The sequence below is a fragment of the Neodiprion pinetum genome, chromosome 1 (genome assembly GCF_021155775.2).
Source record: "Neodiprion pinetum isolate iyNeoPine1 chromosome 1, iyNeoPine1.2, whole genome shotgun sequence".
NCBI classification, from domain to species: domain Eukaryota; kingdom Metazoa; phylum Arthropoda; class Insecta; order Hymenoptera; family Diprionidae; genus Neodiprion; species Neodiprion pinetum.
The window spans coordinates 31,743,825-31,759,428 of record NC_060232.1 but is presented as its reverse complement, the minus strand read 5'-3'; the positions used below and the strand labels follow the sequence as shown (position 1 = coordinate 31,759,428).

Below are 15,604 nucleotides of genomic sequence, written 5' to 3'. Positions count from 1 at the left end.
ATAGAGCATACATCACCTGGGTGGGTGTGAAACTCGATTAATATATTTCCAAAGTTCTTCGATCGCCAAATCCCGCCGCGGAAGCTGACAGCGGCGACTATCGTGCAGCTACGGGAAGTCGTTCAGGTAACAAGTTGCCAACCCGATACGAAAACATAGCAAGCAGCGCGCTTCTAGGTTCATGAAGCGGTAAGCGCGGTATGAGTAGAATTATTGCTGACAAACAAGCGTGAAATAGCCCCTGTTTGTACCCGTCACTGTTCGAATAAGAAAGCACTCGCATCGATTGCATTGCATCGGAGTTGCGGTCGATGCACAAGTGTTGTGGGTTTTCGAAGAACACTTTCCTTTCCTCCACCTTCTCTTCCTCCTCCTCTACTCCACCGTTTTGTCATTACCATTTCGCGTGGGTACCGAACAGAACGAAGCGATAAAGAGAATAGGACGAAGTATACGGACGGGGTAACAAAGAGAATCACTTTTTACGACTCCCCTTACACACGTATAGACCTAGAGTTATCCGAGCAACCCCTTCCAGCACGCCAGCACGATCCCTCGCCAGCCGACCTGTGCGATATAAAGAAAATCCCCGCCAGCGTAAATCCCTTCCAATTAAAGGTGCCAATCGGATGAGCGCCATCAAACGTCTGATTGCATTCTTTTATTTTTTTTGATAAATTAAGTCGTCGGAGCGACGGCATCGCCTTTCCTTCGTCAACGTCTAAACCCGTCGGAGAGATTTGGCCTCTCTCGCCCCCGACGGCAACGACAACGACGACGACGACGACGAAACGCAGGATCCTTCGGGGTGCGAGAATGAGTCACAACAACGCGGGTCACAGACGTCGTTAATCTTGCTTTAGTATTTCTGCAGTTCATCGAGTCTATTTACTTGGTTAGTCTGTCAAACTGTCCAACTGACAAAATGTTAGGTGATTTCTGAGGCGACCGGGTCTTAATCCGGCCTTAGAACGGAACGCGTTAATCCCACCTGCACCGGTGAGGATATCTTAATCAGAAGTTTTCCCCGAGTCTCGAGTCAACCGCATCCACCCAGCTCGGTCTTGACGTTAGGTTATAAATATACCGCACAGTGAGCCCACCGTCAGGGTTGAAAACTTATCTAGTCTTCGGCCGGTGTTTCCTACTCTTTTTCCCCTCCAGCTTGCTCATTCAAACTTGAAAATTGCTGCAGGTATAAGCGTTAACCTGCAGCCACACTAGACAACCCGCTTCCGCGCAGATACTTGAGTCTGTAAATATTCCCCGGTGCACATAAATCCAAGGGTGAAAACCAGGATCGCTCCCCGGACTCTGCACCGTGGATATTTAATTTTTTTACCTTCAACGTTTTCCCAGCTCGTATATATATATATATATATATATATATATACACATTTGTTCTCGCACGCGTTTGATCTTATCTTGGAATCTGGATCCTCCGGTTTCCCCGGGGCTCTTTTGCCACCAGGATATAATATCACCGCGACGTCTAGCCATTTTCCTCTGTGAATAAAACCTGAACGCGCGTATTCATATTACACCGCGACCATTCGCCGGAGGCTGTGTGTATAAGGTACCTGTAGAAGGAACGTGCTGACAGAAGTTGTCTGCTTCTACGAAGCTGCTTTGTCTGCCTCTTCTTGAAACTTGGGAAAATTGGTGCATATTGGTGGGTTGATGACTATATCATCGTGAAATGTAACGCTGCATGTCTGATAAATACGAGTTTCCAAAAATGTTGGAAATCCTTAATACGCGACCGATTGTTACCGTGGTGACCGTAAATTTCGGGATCTTTGAGTGTTTTCATATGCATGTAATAATACCGGCTGAATAATCAGTGAGCGCGCTGCAAAGTGTAGGCGGGGTTCTTATCGTGTCTGGAATTAACCAGGAAATAACGTCGGAAATAGAAGACAAGAAAGTTCAGGGTGGACCATCTCAAACTTGAAATTCCCAGCACTGCATAATTCTCTCGTAAATTTAATCGTGTAGAATATAAATTATCTCCGTAGCATATTACGGCAAAACTCTCTACCGCCGCCCGCCGGAGAGACCAAGGAGAGATATCTATTATACTTATATACAGGTATACAGATATAATGTACAAGTTCAGAATGAAAGCGGACCCGCCTTGAAGTTGCAAATTTGCAATTAAACACTTTTTCCCAACACGGTGTGAAGGTGTAACCCTTACTTCTTATTTATTTTCTTACTCTTCTTCTGCCGCTACGTTCTTCTCTTTTATAGCATCGTCTCTTTCCTAAAATTGCCCGGAGTCTACTCATTCGGATCCGTACTTTTCACGCTGAAGCAGAGAAAAAGGAACAGAAGAAGATGAGAAAAAAATACGGTAGAGAGTCAAATGCGCGAATGAGGACGGAAACGGAAATTTTTCGATAAATCGACCATCGAATGTTTGAAAGGTTAATTCTAAGAAATCGCAGGAAGAAGACGCGTATGTCGAGTGAAGAAAGCAGCACTTGGGTAAAAGCCTGCCATTCATGACCCCCCCCCCCCCCCTCCCCCCACCTTCTTATACGTTTGAGCAGTGCCGGAGTTGCCTGTAATATTTCCACGAACATCTCGAATCTTGGTAAATATTTATCGATCCGTTTGTCGAACCATACACGAAGAGAATAGAATAGCAGATTTTACTTAAAACTGCAGGAAAAGAGGAATACGTTAGGTTTTTTTGATAAAATGTACTTCGTAAAATGCAGAATTGACTTGATGAACAGTGAAGAAAAATACAGTAAAAAAATATATTTGAAATGGGTATTTTTTATCAAAAACCGTGACGTGTCCTGCTTTTCCTCCGGTTTTGAATTAAATGCACTCTTTTTCTTCTCTCCGTGTATCATCTACCTCGAATATTGTACACTCGGCGCAATAGGCGTAGCATATAATCGAGCTCCTCGCAATTGGATGAAAAATCAAGAACCTCGCCAAGGTTTAAACCAGCAGAACATGATGCTCGGCAGAATTAAAACTAACAGTGTAATCTCGAAGCTAATTAGACGGAGATTTATTCACGGGCATGCATATACGCCGGTGCCTCAGGGTCACGATATCGCTTAGCGAGCCACGAAAATCCGGGGTCAAATGTGAGGATTTGCTTCGGATGAAGAGGAAGGATCGAAAATCAAATCGATTGAAACCTGGATCGAGACAGCCTCGAGAACCGAGGGATTAGGGTCGAAGATCAAGCCGATGCGAGGTGCAGCGCGACGTGGCGGGATCGGTATAAAGGGAAAGAAACGGAGTGGATTGGGCGCGGCTGAGGAGAAGATAGGCCGAAGCGAAGGGTGGCGACGAGGGTCGGGGACGATGGGAATCGAACTTGAGGAACGGCGACAAGGTGGAGGACGATGACAAAGAAACAAGAGCGAAGGAAGAAGGAGAGGGTCCTTCCTTCCAGCGCAAGCTGCCCTGTCCGAAGCCGAGTGATTGGAAGACCGGGTCGCGGCCTGGACTATTGCCAGGACAGTAGCAGCCGCGAGGATTATGGCGGAGTCATCAACAAGGATCACGCCGAAACGTCGGCTTCGCCGTGAGGAACGTGCCGCGGGATTCGAGGGCGGAGTGCACTGCAACCCTCTGTGAAACCAGCCAAATCAGAGGGAATGGATTCGAAGAGGAGCTCGCCGTTTTAGCCGAGAGGTAAGAAGAGCCAACCCGCGTCGACGAGTTATCCGCATTGTCGAGGGACGTCCCAGCGGGCTGGATCAAATAAAAGAGACAACTCGCGGCCGAGTCACCGAAAACCCGACTCTCGCATTCGAGAGCGGTATGCCGGTATAAGGACCGGATACTCTTCAACGAAGAAAAAAAAAAAAAAGAAGAAAAACTTCCCCTTACGTTCACAGTGGCGCGGGGCAAACGGTTCCGCTATTATTCCCGTTCGGTTTTGAAGATAGACGCGTGTGTTCAACAAGCTGTAATAACGATTTCCCGCACAGCGTATAGATATTATATTTTACGACGTTAACAGCGGACAAGATTGGTTAACCTCGTTTACGACTAAACTGTGAAAAGCTTAGAGGAAAAAGAAAAAAATTTAATCACATTGCCTGGATATAGGTGCTCTATTACGTGCAACGTGTAATAGGCACTTTATTAACGGGCGAGTTACACTCTCACCGCAAGCGGTGGACTCTCTCAAGGGTTGACGAGCCGCAGTTTATAAACCGAGTACCTGCTGCGCGAACAAGTAAGGTTGGTAGGTAGGTAGGTAGGTAGGTACATACCTATAAAGCCGTGACTCATAATCGCATCGAAACGTCCATGGTCTGAAACTCGCCTTGCACGCGTCGTTATTCACAACAAGCAAATTCCGTTGAACAATAATTGGAATCAGTGCCGGGTGCACATTGCGAGTAAATACATTATTCGTTAGTTTATTGCGAATTTGGCGCAATTTATAGCGTGACGGTGAATCCAGTGTGCACGTACACCACGTTGGTATAATACCGGTTTATACATACTGTTGCACAGTTTTGCGCGGCGAAGCACACATATGCCGCTAGCAAACTTTCTTAATTAAGCCGAGCATTAATCCGTTATTGACGTAATACCGAGCTGACATGCCCATGAGCTCGTTTTCTTGCTAACGAAAACACTTCACGTTTCACCAATGTAGCGAAGCACACGAACGTTATAGACTTTGTCGCTAGGGAAAAAATTACTGTGACGTACAATGAAATTGAAATTTCCTAAAACTTACGTTTGTATTATAATTCTGTAACCGTGACAATATTTTGACGTTTTATTTTCAACGAGGGCAAACAATTTTGCGGAGTTTTCGTACGAGAATTCTGTCCTATTCGAATTTCATCCCGGGTTTATTACGACACATTTTTTTTTTCTTTTTATTGTCTCATTTACGAAACCGTAAAACGCGAGTTAATTTATAACATAATGGAAACAAGTTGTCAGAGATGGTACCGTTTTCGCACTGTTTGGACACTCTGTATATAGTATATCAGCATGTCTAACCCCGGAAGGCATGCTGAATGAGTTAAATTGTTTAACTACCCTGGATGAGCGGCGGATTCTGTTGGAAATAGAAAAGTTTGCCACGAGCAGGAGAACTTGCTGACAATGAATAATTACTGTTGGGTATATAATTTCTACCTGTTACAAAGATTTAATTAATGGGTCCCGGCGTTAATCGCCGATGCGGGGTAAAAATTCAATGGTGTGATAATTATCGTGATAGTAGCAGGAATTCGTGGACGTCACCCGTGCTCCAGAGACGAAGCTTACTTTTCACGATGCGAAAGTTGGGTGATACGAAAAAGTTGGCCTTATATTCACTGATACTTGAAACCTTACAAATATCGTCTAATCTCCGCTTATCTCCGGTGAAAAGAATCCTCCAAGCGTTTCTGATGAATTTGGACGCCGTATACCTATGTATAATATATATGTATGTATGTACTTATGTGTATATATATATACAGCTACTTCACGTCGTCGTTGGTGACCTTTCGAATAACTCATTCCAGATGAAATAATGTTCATTGGAAGGTTTCTCGGTTCGGACGAAAGTAATGAAACCTTCAATTTGATTCACGTCAGAGGGATCTAGTGGTGCAAGTATGCTCTGGTTAAAAGTAAAGAAGAAACGCCGAAAAACGGTAAGGAGAAGGCAATAAGAAGAACATAAAAAAAAAAAAAAGAAAAGGAACATCCACCATACTACCCAATTTCGTCTGCACTCCTACGATTTAACCGAGCGGAATGAAACTTCCTTGCTCGGCTTAGAAAAGGTATTTTCTATGTATCGTCGGACCGTAGACGAAAACGAAAAGGGAAGAGACGACAAAAAATGCAGAAACAAATATATACGCGTATACCAAACTCGCGAAACAACTGAGGGAAAATAAGATACGAAAGAAACGATGGTATACATGTTACATGTGAAAGCAGGCATTCGGATAATCAAACACGAGTAACAAAACCGCTAGTTAGCGGCTGGGCTTTCAACAATACACACACTTTTTCTCTGCTCTGTATGTTTCGCGAAAAATAGTGTATTCGGTAGGTGCTCGTGCAGCATTCACGTGGTATGCAGGCACTGCAGAGCCTAGGGACACGCATTCATCCAGTGAAAACATGCACGCCTATATCGAATACGCACCGCACGCCGCGCACCGGAGTTGAAATTTAATTTTCATTGACAAGTATAACAATCTGATGAAATTGAAAATTTAATTCAACAACGCGCGGCTACGGTGTATGCATAATATTTTACGTACAAAGCGAGGAAAATAACGAGGGCGAGCTAAAAGCCGTGTAACAACGCGACCAGTCCGAAGCCCTCTCGGGTCGAACGGAATCGATGACGGATGGACGTCGCTTCGCCCCGCGTCTCGGGGTGTTGACCATTACGTTTATTAGGTAAGGAGACAGCTCGCCGGTGATTCATGGTCCGTAGTTATGCGGCGTGTGCTGCGGTTATCTCGGCATGGCACTTACGGGACCCTCGACGGAAACATCGAGCCGTATCGGGGTCTTCCGGCCACTCGAATTGCGAAACCGGGACTTCCAGCCTCGTCCGAATCAATGGGATACCCGATTAACCGGGGAGCTCGGCGGCTTCTGTATATTTGCATGCAAATTTATACCGGCTTGCGCCACCGTTCACGGCAGTCAACTTCTACGCTTGTACCTGGGTAGGTGGATGAAACCTGGATGAAACCGACCGCAGTAGTCGGAGTCAACGCGTGACGCGGCACGCGCAGTGCCAGGATCGACGATACGCGGTCAGACGCGAGTCGAAAGTTGAGCTCGTCTTTCGACGACGCGCCGGTATGTATACCTATACGGGGTTACGACCGAGCGACGGAAGCGTCGAAACTAAAACGTGATGGAACGAGGGTTCGAAGAGTATCACCGAGGCTAATTTGGTAATTACATCTCGCTAAAAATAACCTCGTTATAGAGGAAATTGATTGGTGTTTACAATTTTAACTATGGATCAAAGGAACCTTTCCTTCAATTAGAAATAATTCGATTATCTTTGGTTAGCTGCAGTTTTTCAAGCTTTTTGTTTTTTTCGTGCTTTTCCTTCGAAACTGCACGTTTCATCTCAATGCGGACAAACGTTATTTTTACTCTTTTCATTGCAGCATGACGACATCGTACGCCGAATACCATATTTATTTTGACTACCGTTATACTGTCCGCCTACCAGTAGTTGCACTTTGAACTCTCCATCGTGCACTCTATATTCGAAAATACACCCGTAACGGTGTACGTGCATAAATTTGCGTATATGTGGAGATGCAAAGAGCTCGCAGTATTTTCAAATCTGCTTTAATTTGTCGCTGGCTGCGAAACCTCATTCACGGTATACCTAGTCAGTCAACATTGTCACGACCCAGAGGTAAAAAAAAGTTGCCTTTGCCTCGCCGAAATTTACTCGTTCACTCCCCATATTTACACGGAGAGTTCTGTCCGTCGTTCGTAATAAAAATATCGCAATAAAAAAGGATTTCTCGTCCGACCAGTGATCACTCGCTGGTATAAACAGAGCATTCATTCCTCTGTTGAATCCAGGCCCTATCAACTCTCCGAGTTTCTTCCCTCAGCGAGCACAAATCATCAGTTTGCTCATGCAGTGGTCAGGCATGCGTTTTGATACCTAGGCCGGCTCGCTATCAGCTTGAAAGCGTTCCTAGAGCTCGAATCAGGTACTTGACGGAGACGACCTGCGCCCGGTTGGTAATCAAACTCGGCAGTGCAATCGGTGAATGGCGTAACACTATCACCCCGGCTTGAAAATTTTGTAAGCTTAATTATCAGTATCAAATTAAGCTACCGATAGTCTCTGGGTAATTGGCAAATAATTGGAAGAACAGACTGCCTATACGGTGATCGCTTTGGCCGGCTGTAGCACAGTTGTTTCGACATTTTACCAAAGAGACAAGATCTCTAATTATTATGCAGCCTGTGGGTTGAGGGGAAACCCCAGGCCTCTGTAAACTACCACGCGGATGTAGTCTTGCGAAACTCGGCTCAGAGAGCACGCCCCTAATTGCCTTGCACAAGAACTTGCTAACCCCATTGCACATGTGAGAACGTTTAAGGAAGGAAGGAGGGACGGAAGAAAGCGAGTTGTCTGCATGTAATTACGAGTAAACACGAATCCAACATGAGTTTAATTCTGTATTTGCTTATTACATTGCGTACGTTGCGGTGTAAGGTTCAAACTTATAATATGGTGCAGTTGGAAACATTGATCGCACGATCTGTACCACGGCCAAGTCAAGCATCGGTTGAAAACAGCTGAGAAAGATTTTAAATGCCACAGTGAAGGGATTACCGTTTTAGACAAAGGTAGCGGAAGGTGTACGCATCATTGTACACAAGGGATTAAACTACTTTTGCAAATCTCCCACAGTTGGTTTATAAGGACGTTTGCATGCAGATCTGGTTGTTCCGTTCGCACAGAGTGCCCCGCTTAAGATCGCCTTAAATTCAACTAATTACAAGGAAAGCTAATTACGCAATAGTGGATGGAAAAAAAGGACAAGAAACGAGAAAGAAAAAGGAAAGCAAGCGAAAAAGTTTCAAGGCAGAAATTTTCTTTCATGAGTATGTTATCTGTGTAATAGCCGTTCGTACATGTATACCCACTGAGCGTAACCTTAGACCGTTCCGACTTTTGCCACCTGTCGATACGACGGTATTAAGGGATCAATTCGACCTCTCCTTAATCAAGGTTTTCTCCGAATTACCCGCGTCTCCGACCTCATTTCTAATAGGTATAAAAGATTTCTGGAGGTAATCCGTGGACGAAGAAAAGTGGAAGGAAAAAGTGTGGACCGAGTGTAATAAACTCGGCAGACCGATACGTTATAACGACTAGTTGAACCCATAATTCCCGTATTCTCGGCAGGATAGCTCGTGAATCAGCATTACTTAATCGTGGGCGAATTCTCGGACACTTTTTTTTTTTTTTTCTCCCTTTCATCCGAGGGCTTATTCTTTCCCATCGCATCTGTTTTGATAAGGTCTGGGAATCGGTAGGGATAAGCCCGAGAAATTGAATCCGCTTATTTTGCGTCGTGAGAAATAGTGATAGATATGTATATATACGTATACTCCTATCGACTTATGCGACTTTTTTCCGTACCGTAGTATAAATCTGTAGTAATTTTTTTTTCACACTCGTTTTACGCGTTTTACTTTTTAGTTTTCAACTTATACGCTTCATCGCTAAGCCAGCTATCGTGATACTCGAGGAAGGCTGATCGCAAGCTTTCCATGCACTTCTCAGCGTCAATTTTATAGCGCGATGCTTGCAATTGCCGCTTTAAAAACAATTCTTTTCTTTCTCTCTTTCGTCTTCATCAATCCTTCTTGTTCTCGGATAAATTTAGCGCGCGACAGGCGTGGGCAACTCGTTAAACCGAGCGTTAAACTCGCGTTCAAATTGGTATTCATGGTTTTCTTCGGTGGTTAAGGAGCGGTTACCGGGAGAACCGCGACGGTTACACGGCATGGCGTTGAATCGGAACATTGCGCCAGCCCGCGACTGTTCCTAATTTTCAATCGCCAAGGTATTATACACGCCTCGTGTAATCCCTTCAATATCTCGGTAAGGAATATTTTACGCCTGACGAACGCAACTTGACCACCTCTGGCTGAATTCAACGTCTCATTTCACCTCTGTCATAAATCCAAAGAAATCGGCGGACCGTTCTGCCCTGAGCTAAACAATGACTAATGCGAATCGATCAGCATCTAATGGACCACGCTGATCAGCTCGAAGATTTCTTTGTTTTTCCATCGCCAAGATCACCAGGATACGTTATTATAACCCACCTGATGCATGTGCGCAAGTTGAACGCGTCGCCGCGTTTGGTCGAAACGTTTTTTTTCGTACATTTTTTTCCCTCAGATATGAGCTAATCGATTAATTACCAGTCTCCGGTCCATCTTCGATATGCTGTATTATATAGCCTTGTACAGACGATCTTTCGCGGAAAAAAATCTGAGACTTATGCCTGTATTGCCATTTATACCGTGTGATGATTATGACGATTTGTTAATCGATCAGCCGGAGTAACGTGTCACTGGCCAGGTTAAATGACCAAGCGCATTTAGTGCGGTATGTATTATTCGTCGTGTGGTGGTAAGATACAACAAATATCGCATGATTATTCCTCGAGTTAAGCGTACACGAGGACGAGATTTATAACAAGTCTGAATAAATCTCGAAAGTCGAACGAAGTGAATATAGTATGTTTAGTATTTTTATGTCTGCGATAAAGAGGGGTGGATGCGCAAAGTGCTTCTGAAAATTTGGCACAAAGGGTGCTATAATTTTGTACGGTGAAATTCCATTTCATCGTGGCTAATTACGTTCCCTTAAATTAGTAATGCCGATTCTGAGACGGGTAAGAAGCCGGCTGATCTAATAACAACTCGAAGAACGTATCTTTCCTAGTATCGCATCGAAGCTTGAATTAGCCGAGCGAAACTTCTAACTTGCGTGCAAAATTATATCGCTCCATGTTCGATTGCAACGCGTCGTCCTATTGGTTTTTTTGCTCGTAGTTGATAACGATAATCACACTCCTCGTCGTTTTTACGAATGTTTCAGGCATGCCGAGCATACGGGACAGCATAACACATCCGGTTCACGTCTACGAGGGTGACGACGCCTTGATCACCTGCGTGGTGAGAAATATCGGTGACAACGTCGTCATGTGGAAGAAGGAAGACAGGCCAAAGCACAGTCGCCGAATTCTGACGGCCGGCGATTCCCGGGTCACTGGCGATCGGAGGGTTTCCGTCATCCACGATTCTGGTGAGTAGTTTGGACAGTCGTCCCTTTCATGCGTGTAGCCGCGTTAAGGATGTACCGGATATACAGTCTCAATCAAAAGTGAGTCTCGCCGACAATATTGAAAGCTTTATGATGAGGTAAAAATTGGAGAAAAATCAACCACAATAAAGACGATAAGAAAATTGATTTTGAATAATAAATATGCCGAAAGTTATCAATAAACGGTTTAAACGAAACATAGTTTAACAAATTTTCAAGGAATATTTTTTTCTCTTTTGTTATGTGAAATGAGTTAGTTGATTTTTCTGAATACACGTGAGTTTTTAAAGAATTTTCTCATTATTTTGAAATTTCCGTTGCTTAAATTTGGAAAAATGAAGGAAGAATCGCGAATTTTGGATACATTTTCGTAAAAACGTTGTATATTAGAGTTAGGAAGTTTCCGAATCATTGAACGAATAGTATCGTAAATACAGGCTTTACAACATTTCGAAAACAGACATTTCAAAATGAGGAGAAAATTCTTTAAAAACTCACGTGCATTCAGAAAAATCAACGAATTCATTTCGCATGACAAAAAAAAAAAATATTCCCTAAAAATTTGTTAAGCTGTGTTCTGTTTAAACAATTTATCGATAACTCTTGGACATCATTATTATCCAAATGTGATTTTCTCATCGCCTTTATTGCGGTTGATTTTTTTCGTTTTTTATCTCATCGCAAAGTATTCGATATTGTCGACGAGACTCACTTTTTGTAGCGAATGTACAGCCAGTACATTCTTAACGACACTTACGGTCCAGCCGTTGAAAATCTGCGGATTTGGAAATTATGCGTGCTCCATCGATATCGCGAATTTACTTCATACGAAAATGACATCACACGCTCCCAAAGTTTCGACCGCGCGACGTTTTTCCGCCTACCCGAGTTGGTAATCTTACGCGCTCTACCCTTCGAAGCCAGGCAATTAATCTGAGCGGTAGCCATTTGCGCGTCGGCGGTTCTCGGCTTACCGACGTTTACGGATATAAATTATGTTCATACTAACGCGCGGCGACACTATCGCGGCTACCGTTCGTAAAATCACTCTTTAATCCCACAGCACAGTGAAGTCTACAGCCTCTCATGACTGCAAGTCACGGTGCAGATAATATAAAGTCTACCTATAATGAGAGGAAAAAATCCCGCGGATAGAAATATTAACTCATTCATTTATTTGATTATCAAGAATTTAATCGCAGGCTAATGAAAATTCCATCACTGGCATATCACCGTGAATATGCGTTTATGACGTATCTGTTTTTGCATAAATTATCTAATTACGGCGTACAACAAGGTACCCGCATACATTAACTATGTCAAAATTGAAATTTCAAATACTGCGAGCACTACTCATTGTCAGCCAAAGTTACACGTTCATTTAATTCACGGTACGCTAATTTTATCATCTTTTGATCACTCTGAACACCGTTCGATGCATTGAGAGGATAGCGAAACGCCTGTCTAGTTAAGGCTACCAAATATGTAAAATGTCCTGGAATATTTTCGAATTTTTAAGCAATGCGTGACGTTCACGTCACATATTACACTTTCTTCGAATCGATAGAAGTTTCCGTGTGGTGTAACGTACCTTAACCTTATCCACCTACGCCGACAAATTTGTACCGATTGAAAACTACTACAGAACCAAAGTCTCAGGTCTCCTTACGACATTGCCATGGTTTTTTTTGCGACGTTTCCTGGGCCCCGAGGGAGCCACGCATCGCAGGGATGGTATCGTTTCGCGTAATCGCACCTCGTTCCATCGATTCACCTGGTAGTCGTCGTCGTCGGCGTCGATTTATTGGAGTAATATCATGGCTAAATGAACAGCATTGACGTCGAAGTTCTCTCGTCGTACTTCACCGAGAAGCAGTTGATGCAAACCGTACAAAGATGAGACAAAAAAAAGGAATATAAAAACGGGGGAGGAAAACGGCGCCCTGCCATCCAAGACGGGCGCGAGTCGAAAGACTTTCTCGCACGAGCAGATTCGGAGCGTCGTCATTCGGATCGGGTGGCTCTGCGATTGATGTTATTTCACCCTGATCTTCAAGCTCTCAGAATCTTTCCACGCACCCGAGCTCACGAATTTCAACCTTTGGCTTCACTCGAATTGTAGTCTGAAACGCCCTTGACGAAAAGAAATTCTACCCTCCGTCGTCGAGGCAACACCCATGAGAATCTCTCTCTGTCTCTCTCTTAAACCGCCGAAAGGGCTTGCGATACACACTTTGTTGTGAATACCGTGGATTCTCCGGACCCGCCCTGATGTTTAATTGTTAATCCGTCGTTTGGGGGATGATTAGTACTCCGCATCCCGGATTTCACCCTCTTTGTGACCGAGATTTCAGGACCAACGTCGCGCCATCATAGCCTCGACCATTGTGATGCAGGGTAAAGAGGTGACGCGTAGTTGAGCTGCTTTGTTACGTTTAATATGAGCATATGCGCTTTGACGAAGGGTTTACAAGGTTTTATTTTGCATTTCGTCGTTGTGCAAAACTAGCCGGATTACTCTCTAGAAGTACGAAGGATAGCCAAGGGCCAGGCGGTTTGAAACGTATCCTTCGGATCATCGTCAACTGCGTCGTGTAAGACGCTTGTCTGCACCGAAGTAAATGCATCGTGCTCGCTTTGTTGCCGGGAAACTTCCAAGCCCTGTATAACGAGATTGAGCGTGGAAAATGGCAGCGGAACGCGTTGCTCGATTCGTTCGATTCAAAACGCGCAATCGAGGACGGGAGAAAAGGAAGCTGAAGCTCTCTTTGATGACGACGGGTGGAAGAGAAGAACTTCAGCCAACTTTACGAAAACGCCCCCGCGGCTGAACGTCTTTGAAGGGCGTCAAACTTCTCGTGAGAAATATGTAGCCTTTTACGAGAAGCGGATGTGTGTCGTAGGTGCGTACGGGTAGCGGTTGTGTGGCTAATGTATACGTGCCTCTTTATGCCTATGTACCTAGCCGCCTCCGAGCACATAGAAATGAAAGTTAATTTGCGAAGCAAGAAGTTTCGGAACAGCAGTATCAAAGCGCGGAGTGTTACAAATGTTGGAAAAGAAGAGCGAATGTTTCCGGGCTCCCCGTTTATTAAGTTAGGAGGCTGGAAGGCGTCTGTGGCTGGCGTGATTCAAGTTGTTTGGAAAGTTTGGATTATGGCGATTCTTCGGCGTAAAAAAAAAAGAGACGTTCTGCCCCATGGGACAGGCCTGAGTGAGATAGCCAGCCCCAAAAGGAAATGATCATACTTTTTACTACATCCACTTCACGTAGGCCCTGTACGGAAATTCAGCTGAGGTTCGTAACACTTGAGAGACTCAGTTTACCCGCTATTTATTTCGGTAAAAAGATTAATTCTATTTTAGAAAATTTTCCTCTTTTCGTAAAATTCAACCTTAAGATTCTGTATACTCAAACAGGTGTTATTTGGAACTAAACACTAGCATAGTACAGAGTTACTATTTTTTTGTCGGTTTTTATTAATGATGAGCAGCAATTAAATTTGTTCGAAACCAATTAAATTAAATATCCTATTTCAATGTCTAGTACTTCTCAATTCATTGCATACATAGTCACGAAACATTTCCTGATGAAACCGTTCACTTATATACTATATAAATATATATACGCATAGTAAAGTCCTTAAATTTGACCTCAGTTTGAAGAGTTACTATTCAACGCGTGCCTGAGTGGAATCCTTGTTCAATTAGCCGTGAAAAGTTTGACAGGTGCGAAAGAGGAATTTTACTTTCAAACAGCGAAATCACAGTAAGTGTACGTTCGAATCCTCGAGGGCAACATTCCGTGCAATTGGAGTATGCAAATGTTTGGCAAGTTGAGTTACACCGGTGAGGTCAAGTTGAGGTTGAATCGCTGACAATCCCCAATCAACCCGAGGTAGTTACGTAAATCTTGGCCTCCGATTTACGTCCTCGAATACCTACCGTGTCCGTATAACGGTGGAAATGCATAGTCATCCGTGTACGCAAATGTTTAATATATAAGCGATGGATGCTCTCGTGAAGAGGATCAGCTCGGTATATTGAATTCGTTAAACGTAATCTCCAGCCTCGAACCCGTCGGCTGCCCTCTTGTTTCTGGTCCGTCAGCCGCAAGAGGATATCAGCCAGCCACCGCTGCGGTACGGGAGGCTATCGTTGAAGAGAAGCCTCAACGATATGGGGCTGAGTTAAAAGAAGCATAAAGAATGTCGAAGCAATTTAAGAGAGTGCGTCAGCCTCGATTTCGCGTCGGAAAAAACTTCGGATCTAGGCTTGCAGGTATAGGTACAGCGAAAGAGTCTATTATTTCGGCACAAATTTCTGGCAGCTGTTTTGCAGAAAAAGAAAAACGTCGAAAGTTAACGATGTTATACGAGACTGCGTTGTTACAATAGCTCAAACCTTGACTCACTTAATTAATCACATGTTCTTTTTTGTGCGTCTCACCTCCGGAGGATGATTTATCATAGTCGCGGTAGACTTTGCATTCAACGATGAAAAACTATCCAATTAATGTAGGGTGTGATCCCTGATGTATGTCGTATTCAATAATTTACCGAGCAACAGAGAAGAAGAGATTGAATGAACAGTTTGTAATATTATGTACCCCCGATTTACTGAAACTTTTAGCTTTGATGTAGCGACGGTGAACTTTTTGTCGCCCAGCTTTTAGCGGGGCAAAACGAGAGTTCAGTCTCACACAGAAAGTAAAGGGGCAAAAAAATGTCCAACCGTATCGTTGTTGGGAAAATGTTT

At 43.9% G+C, this 15,604-nt stretch overlaps 1 protein-coding gene across 8 annotated transcripts in view; it reads left to right on the top strand.

The window, feature by feature from the left end:
* The window catches only part of LOC124215080 (Ig-like and fibronectin type-III domain-containing protein 2), a 172,130-nt gene that overhangs the window by 138,405 nt on the left and 18,121 nt on the right, over positions 1 to 15,604 (top strand). For all 8 annotated transcript variants that reach the window (XM_069137214.1, XM_046618021.2, XM_046618042.2 and 5 more), the window contains one exon: positions 10,622 to 10,828. In XM_069137214.1, coding sequence (XP_068993315.1) covers positions 10,622 to 10,828 — 207 coding nt within the window. The remainder of the gene's footprint in view (positions 1 to 10,621; positions 10,829 to 15,604) is intronic.